Below are 9,014 nucleotides of genomic sequence, written 5' to 3'. Positions count from 1 at the left end.
AAACTAAAACGAAAAGGAATTATCAGTACACCCCCTAACAATGGCTAAAATTCCAAACACTGATAAAACCAGATATTGGCAAGGATGTGGAACAATAGAAACTGCTAGTCATTGCTGGTGGGAATGCAAAATGGTACAGCCACTTGGGAAGACAGTGTGGCAGTTTCTTCCAATTCTAAAATATGCCTACCGTATAATCCAGCAAATTGTGCTCCTTGTTGTTTACCCAAATGAGTTTAAAACTTATGTCCAGACAGAAACCTGCACATATCCATTTTTAGCAGTTTTATTCATCACTGCCCCAAATTGGAAGCAACCAAAATGTCCTTCTGTAGCTGAATGGATAAACTAACTGTGGTACATCCATATAATGGAGTATTATTTAGTGTTTAAAAGAAATGAACCATCAAATCATGAAAAGATATGGAGGAACAACATGCATATTAGTGAATGAAAGATACCAATCTGGAAAGGCTACATGCTGTACGATTCCAACTTACTTCATTCTGAAGAAGCCAAAACTGTGGTGACACTAAGAAAATCATTTGTTGCCAAGGGATTGGGGTGGGAAGATGAAGAACTAAATAGGCAGAGCATAGAGGATTTTTAGGGCAGTGAAACTATTCTGTATATTACAATGGTGGATACATGCAAGTATACATTAGTTAAAACCCATAGAATGTGCAGTGGACCCTGCGTATCTTCACATTCCTCATCCGTGGATTCACTCAACTACAGATTGAAAAGAAAAAATAATACCCCCCCTAAAAAAAACAAAGAAAAATACAGTTTAACATCTCCTTACATTCCATTAGGTATTATAAGTTATCTAGAGATGATTAAAAGTATATGGGAGGATGTGTATAGGTTATATGTAAATATTACACCATTTTGTATAAGAGACTTGAACATCTACAGATATTGGTATTTGTCAGGGATTGGGACAGGGGCTGGAAGCAATCCCTTGTGAATACAGAGGGAAGACTGTGCAACACAAAGGATGAACCCTATGTAAACTATGAACTCTGGTTGATGGTGATGCATCAATGTTGATACATCAGTTGTAACTACTGTATCACACTGGTGAGGGTTGTTCATTGTGGGAGAGGGTATGGGTTGGTGTGAGGAGGGATTATGTGGGAACACATACTTTTGCTGTGAACCTAAAACTGAAAAATAAATTCTATTGATTAATAAAAACTCACTGTAATCCATGACTCAAGCCAAGATGAGATTTGCTTCACTCTGTGACTCTGGAGGGCTTAATGCTCATACCCTCCTAATCATTTGGGATGAGATAGACATTCTGTCAGATGTGTTGTGAGATATCACTGAACTGGGAGTAGAAAACTGGGATTTTAAGACAAATTCTTGTATGGATACCTTGGTGACACTCTATCTCACTGAGTCCCCAATTGCTCATTCCTGAAAAACAAAGCAAGTTTTATTCTAGTTGTTCTCAGATATCTCTTCTGTCCTTAAATTATTTATGATTCTTTCATTCTATAAAAAGAAAGGTCCAGGGAGGAGCCTTGGCTCAACAGAATGGACAAGAAGCAGAGCAAGGACACCTCTCTCTCAAGGAATAAAATGACTGCTCTAGAGAATATAACTGAGCTTATTTTATCCAAAATAAAGTGATGTGGTTCCTTCAGAGTTTAGAGCTATGTGAGCCAGTCAGCAATTACTGTTTCTTTTTGCCCTGGATAAAAGTTCACCAAGACCTGGACTCACTCAAACCTTATAAAACCAAACTCTTCTGACCCCCCATTTTAGTCAACTGGTGCTGTAATTATTAACTAATTTAATGTTTACTTTGTAAGTCACTGATTAGGCTCAATCACAAAATACTGAATCATAGCACGCAATCAATGAATCTTGGTGAACCTGGTTGAACTGAATGTCTCGCTTGGAGGGAGTGTGCAAGAGGCAGGGTATTTGGACTCCAGCCTCAGCTTTATCACCTGCAGTCTGTGTGCCCTTGGCCAAGGCACTGAATCTCTGAGGCCCAGCTTTCCCATCCCTAAAATGGGAATAATTTTACCTTAGTCAAAGATAATTAAGATACTCAAAAGTTATATCATGGGTGTGAAAATTCTCTGTAAATTGTGAGAATCCCTGTAACCATGAGCAAGAATACATTGAATAACTAGGTATTAACGTACCTTATTATTATTATTATTTTACTAAAAGTGCTTAGAAGTAATTACACTAATTTAGAATAAATATGATGATGTCTTTACAGAACACGTCTTTGCACAATCAATGGCATTAGTGATCTGGTAATGTATATCATTCCAGTTGTATTTAGATCCTCTTGACCACTAGATGTCATCTGTTCAGGTCTGCACATTTTTGTGGTTCTGTGCTATGGGTTCATTTAATGATTTCCATACCTCTCATCCTCTGTTGTCCACATCTGTTGTTCTGTCTGTAATTTCTCTTTCTTGCTATGCATTATTACATTCTATTACTTCTGACAATAACAGACTAAACACAACAGCAATAGCCTCATCTGGAGGGGATGGGGAGGGCTGCCATAGTTTCTCAAGCCCTCCCCACTAAAATTCTCTGACATTTGCTCTTCCCTCTGTTGCACTGAGCAAGTTTCACCTCTGCCATGATGGAGAAGGGAGAATGATATCTTTTGTTTTTTCTCATAAACACCACTGGTCCTGTAATCCCGGTAGTCAAATAAGGCACTTCTATTTATTGTGTAGCCCATTGCTTTATGAACAGTCGGTGAAGTCTACATTAAGAGTAACTAATATTTGGGGTTTTTTAATGCTAAAGTAATTCTCAAGGCAGCTATGACATAGGCCGTAGTGCTCACAATGGACAGCAGAAGATCTCAGTTTAAATCCCTCTTCTGCCACATGTGACATGGACAGGTACCCTGTTCTCTAAGAGTCTCCCTTCCCCCATTTGAAAAATAAAAAATAATAATTTCTGTCTTCCAGCATTTTCACTTAGGACTTAATGGTGAAAGGTCTAGAAATTCATTAGCTAATAACTTGATATGCCTTTGGTCATTCAAAATGCATCAGTTATATTAGTAATTTTATATTTAGACAGCTGTAATATTAGTAGATATATTAATTATTTGAAAGGATTTTCATTATCAAGGACAAAGTCTCTTAGTTTTTGATTTAGCATTACAACATACATTTTTTAAATATACAAATCACAGAGTACACTGATTTCCCTCAGAGTCATAACTCCCAACTGGTCATTCATCAGAGAATCCAGAATTTTGAGTAATTTTCTTGCCTCAAGTAATTTACCTTAGTTCTTCTCAATCATGTCTGCAATTGGTCCCACCTGTTTTGTTTGTTTGGTTTGGTTTGGTTTGCTTTTTCATTACCAACACTTGGGCTCCATCCGAGTGTAATTAAACCAGAATGTCCAGGGTGGGCACTGGAAAGAAGGAAAGCAAGACTAAAAAACATTTTATTTTTACCTCTGTCAGTGGGACAAAGTCTACTCAGAAGGGCATGTAAGTGGATTTAGCTTATTCATTACTTTGTATATCAAAGAGGCACATTCTGAATTAGCAGGGAGTGTTATAAAAGCTTTGGATTGCAAACCAAACTTGTCTTAGTAAGAAGAGAAGGTTCAATGGATCCATTTGTGGTGCTGGTGCTCTGTCTCTCCTGTTTGCTTCTCCTTTCACTCTGGAGACAGAGCTCTGCGAGAGGGAAGCTCCCACCAGGCCCCACTCCTCTCCCAATTATTGGAAATATCCTACAGGTAGATGTTAAGGACATCAGCAAATCCTTAAGCAATGTAAGTATATTTTATGCTCCTTCAGTGGCTTGCAAAAGGTAAGTAAATTGAAACCTATTTTTAAGTAAAATATGTTCTTGGAGGCACAATATTATAATAGATCATCATAAAGTGAAATACTTTGATGTTTCTTCTTGCCTTTTCTTGTCTGTCATTGTTAGAAACAGTGGAAGGAAGTAATGTGTTTTCTGAGTAGAGAAACATTTAGACTCTTGTAGGTTAGAATTAGAATAATAAAGCAGCAAATGTTGGGAGTGCTGCTTTCCTTATTTGTTTTATAGCCATTTCTAATGATTTTTTTTTCTGAATGTAAATGACAAAGGAAATGTGTGTTTGTGATTAGAGATTTTATTCAAAAGTTATCTACTATATTCGCCTTATGTTTTATTCAGAATTAACATGAAAATTGAATTTCTTTGAAGAATGGATTTATTCCTGATGTCAAGGAAATAGCTCTGGGTTCAGGACCAGTATAAGTGAATGAATTGGTGGTGTCAGAATTCTTTTGGATTCTGCAAAAAGCTGCTGCTTTTGGCTAAGAATGCTGAAGGATGTTACAAATTGTTCTTCTGAGAGAAGTGGCTTTTCCTGGCACTGCCCATGTGGTGCTCACTCTTTCTGTGCTAGTAATACCAGCAGGTCCCAAACTGGGCTGAAAATTAGAATCACCTGGAGTGACTTTATAACTATAGATTTCTAATATTTATCACAGGGCTACTGAGTCAGGATCCACATGGGAAGAATTTTAGAGTGGATCCTGAAGCCATCAGCTGGGTATTGGTCTCAAGGAGGGCATGGGGATCTGATAAATTAGGTTTTCTTTGTAGTAGCTGTGAGGTTCTGAAAATAAATTTGGATTTCTCTGACCTCAGTTTCTTTGTAAAACAGGGCAAATAAACCTGGTGAATGTGTTGGTATGGGGATTAATAGTAATCTGTGCACCAATTGTCTTGGCATTGCATGGCACATAATAGGCCATCCATAAATGACAGCTTTAACAATCACAATCATATTTATAAATAAAATTCAGAAATATTTGAAGCTTCATGTAACAGAATAAAAGCATAGGAAACACAATGATAATGTCAGTCTTCATCAGGCAAAATGTATGAATAAAATAGCAATTCCTTTTGCTATTATTTTTGCTTCTTCCCCAGTTCTCAAAAGTCTATGGCCCTGTGTTCACTGTGTATTTTGGCCAGAAGCCTGTTGTGGTGTTGCATGGATATGAGGCAGTGAAGGAAGCCCTGATTGATATGGGAGAGGAGTTTTCTGGAAGAGGCATTTTAGCAGTGGCTGAAAGAGCTAATAAAGGACATGGTAGGTGTGTATGTTCCTATGTCAGCATTGGTAATGGGGGTGAAAGGATGAAAACAGAGACTTGAAGAGCTGCTCAGGCAGAGCTTGGCCCATCTGTCTAGCTGCCCAGTGTCAGCTCCCTATTCCATGTCTGGAATCACCGTTCTAGTTTTTTGCTCTTCTTGTGGTAGGAATCGTTTCCAGCAATGGAAAGACATGGAAAGATATCCGACGCTTCTCACTCATGACCCTGCGAAATTTTGGGATGGGGAAGAGGAGCATTGAGGACCGTGTTCAAGAGGAAGCCCGCTGCCTTGTGGAGGAGCTGAGAAAAACCAAGTGTGGGTGCTTCTTTACTCTGTAGCACTGACCTTAACAGACCACTCTCTCCTGTGATCATGTCCTTCGAAACAATACAGGGACAGTCAGATATTTCATCATAAGCAGTGGTTGTCAGGCCTCATATGGAGCAGGCATGTTTTGTAGCAGAGAGCCGAGGAAATTTTGTGTGTCCATGTTTTGTGTGTACAGGTATGATTGTGCATGCAGTGTGGGTATGAAAGGTCATTTAATTCTACATTCTTTTAAACTATGCTTTTCTTTGTTTTCAAATCAGGAATCATGAATATAGGATTCGACTTCAATTTATGAAGGGGTTAAAAAGTTACATTTTCCCCATAGCATAAATGTGGAGTGCCTATTTCAGAACATTTAATAGAGAATACCTGGCAAATGGACATGGTGGGAATGAACCCACCTCACCCTTATGGAGCATGAACCAAGTGACATATACTTTCACTTAATTGGGCTGGGTGTGCATGAACAGCCTCATTGACATGTCTAGGGGTTTCTTACAGGCCCTTGCCTACAGTTCTTGCCAGTAGTGATGCTATCTAGGGGTTTAGGTGTATATCTCAATACAATTCTCATCCATTGTGGTTTTTCAGGAAACACAGCACTATTTACAAAATATCAGCATGAATTATTTCTTATTACCCACTACTTACTGTATTGATTTATACATTTGAGTAAATGTATGCTAGACCAAAATTGTGCCAAATACACAAATACCAATTTATAATTTATTTAAATAGGTTTTACTACTATCAATAATGCTTTAAAAAGTTAACTCTTTTTAAATTGACACATACTAATTGTACATATTTATGAGATACAGAGTAATATGTATATACTCTGTACACTTTGTTATGTATACACTGAAACATGGGCACAGTGTGTAATGATCAAATAAGGGTAACTAGCATATTCATCACTGCAAATGTTTATCATTACTTTGTGCTGAGATCATCAATCTCCTCTCTTCTAGTCATTTGAAAATATATAATAAATTATTGTTAGTTATGGTCTCCAAGTACTATTATAAAACACTAGAACTTATCCTTCCTATCTAGCTCTTATCTTGTTTCAAGTTTGTTTTACCCACTAATTACTGTATTGGTATATATATTTTGAGTGAATATATTCCAGATCATAATTCTGCAAAATACACAAATACCAATTTACAAAATGATTTATTTAACTAGACTTAACCTATTATCAATAACTCTTTACTCTACCTTCCCTAAGTGTAATTTGTCTCTGCTTTCAGTTTTGCATATCTCTTTTCTCCATGTTTATTGGATTTGGAGTTAGAATTTTATGGTAATTATCTTCCTCCAATTGCCAGCTCTCCTAACTATGATGTACTTGTCCCACAATAAATCTGATTTTCAGTTTGGATTCCAAATTACCTTATTTTAAAATTCTCTCTTCCAAATGAACTGAAAGGGAAGACTAAAAATCAGATCTTACCTGTTAATGAAGCACGAGTGCACGCATGCACACACACACAGGCACACACAGACACACACACACACACACACAGACACACACACACACACATAAACACAATCTCCAGGAATCCCAAATTACTCTACTTCAACTTAGCAAAAAATAAATAAATAAATAAAAACACTTTTCTGAATGTTTAGAGCCCTGGAATATTTTAAATGCCTGTCATAGAAGCAGTTAGCTCAACAGGTTTCCTATTGTTCAATTCCCTACCATTTACTCAGAACAGTTTTGATTCAAGTCAGCCTTATGTGGGGTCTATAAATGTGAATTTGAGAGTTTCTTATGTGTAGAGTTTATTGATCATTTGATTACAACCTTTTTATTACATAGACTCACCACCCAAAAAGAAAACTTTTCATGTAATTGAATTTCTTTCCTGCAAAATGATAGACTTGGCCTAACTGATGGGCACATTTTAAAACTTATTAAAAACATACATTTCTGTTGATGGTTATACAGGACAATATCTCAGAATTCACAAAAGGGTGGCTTTGCCCTACTAAATTAAATGTGGAGGTTGATTGGACATGATAGACATTTACTTACTATGGAAGGAAATCATTTTTTAAAAACATTTAAGTGAGAAATAAAAAGATGCCTTTGCAAATTTATTCTTTTTTGCCTTACCTGGGATTTATATTTTATATAAAAACTTCCCATGTTATTTTATTTATTTTTAGAAAAACTAGTCCATTGTATACTTACTGTTCATTTATATTAGTTTATCTTCACATATAACATGGATGCATTCTGCTTTTCACATTTGTTTCTTCAAATACATGAATTCACTCAAAATCTCTCTTAAGTTCCTCTCTGTTGGTTCAACACATGGCTCTTCCTGCCGTTCATTATAAAAAGTTACCAGGTCCCCCACTATTCTATCCCTTTGTATCTCAGAACTTTATGGTCTATAGGCTTTGCAGACAGGTGTGATACTTCTTTGAAAACTTAAATTATTCAGTTAAAAAGTCTTCTTCCTTCCAAAATAACAGATACCTAGTATTAAAACTGTGTAAATGATGAATGGATGTGAATTGAGTATTTGAAATACCACTATTTAACTAGCTAGGTTGTAATGGTAAGCTCAGGTTTAAGGTAAAAGTAATGTGTTGATTTTATGCATGCTGAATACTTTTTTTTTTTTTCTGGGAGGGAAATTGGTAGGTAAGATATTGCTTAAAATTTCTAAATTACCATTACCTGTTAAGAAACTGTTTTATGTGTACATTTTAATATTTTTTCCAATTCTTTAGCCTCACCGTGTGATCCCACTTTTATCCTGAGCTGTGCTCCCTGCAATGTGATCTGCTCCATTATTTTCCAGAATCGTTTTGATTATAAAGATCAGAATTTTCTTAATTTATTGGAAAGACTCAATGAGAATGTCAGGATTTTGAGTTCCACATGGTTGCAGGTGAGACCAAGATCTTTTCTTCTTGAGAAATAACTAATGCTCTTTTTTTCCTGACAAGTCCAAAATTCTATACACAACATGCTGTGGAGTGAATGTGTGCAAATCTCAGTCCTGCCTGAGTGTCATGGAGTGCACATCTGGGAAAGATGGCTGAGCTATTTATTCACACACAGGAAAACAAATGCACAAATATACAGATGGCTTTCAAGCCGTTAGCCCTCTAACCAGTGATTTTTCCACTAAACACCAAAGCTATTTCTATAAAGTACTTTGGTGACTGCCCAAAGGAAGCCCATATCACTCAGTGGACATCCAGGCCCTTTTTGAAAGCTTCCATTATCCACAAGGCTTGTCCTCCAGTCAACACTCACAGACCTTTTGTCATATTACTTGATAAAAATATCCTGATTTAGGAAGAGAATATCTCCTTCAAGAAGGGAGAGTACTTGGGACCCTACAAGTTGCCAGGAAACACTGAGTAGGGTAGGAGTGTTTGATGCTTCAGCTGGGATCTTAGCTAACAAGGTGGCTGGGTTAGAAATGACAAAATAATTGGTTATATGTGTATGAATCATAAACAAACATCAAAATTTTATCCTGTGCTGGATTGCTGTGTTCTTCACTCTGCCTCAATAATAATTGTGTGATCTTGAAGAAGTCA

General features: G+C 36.7%; 1 protein-coding gene across 3 annotated transcripts in view; it reads left to right on the top strand.

The window, feature by feature from the left end:
- Positions 1-3,618: 3,618 nt before the first annotated feature.
- LOC134382649 (cytochrome P450 2C9-like) overlaps positions 3,619-9,014 on the top strand; it is a 45,895-nt gene continuing 40,499 nt past the window's right edge. For 2 of the 3 annotated variants that reach the window (XM_063103369.1, XM_063103368.1), the window contains exons 1-4: positions 3,619-3,786; positions 4,944-5,106; positions 5,277-5,426; positions 8,193-8,353. In XM_063103369.1, the coding sequence (XP_062959439.1) occupies positions 3,619-3,786; positions 4,944-5,106; positions 5,277-5,426; positions 8,193-8,353 (642 nt within the window). The other variant, XM_063103370.1, reaches the window with a different exon arrangement.

This window comes from Cynocephalus volans, chromosome 7 (assembly GCF_027409185.1).
Source record: "Cynocephalus volans isolate mCynVol1 chromosome 7, mCynVol1.pri, whole genome shotgun sequence".
Taxonomy (NCBI): domain Eukaryota; kingdom Metazoa; phylum Chordata; class Mammalia; order Dermoptera; family Cynocephalidae; genus Cynocephalus; species Cynocephalus volans.
The sequence above is the reverse complement of the archived record's forward strand: the minus strand, read 5'-3'. Positions and strand labels throughout refer to the sequence as shown.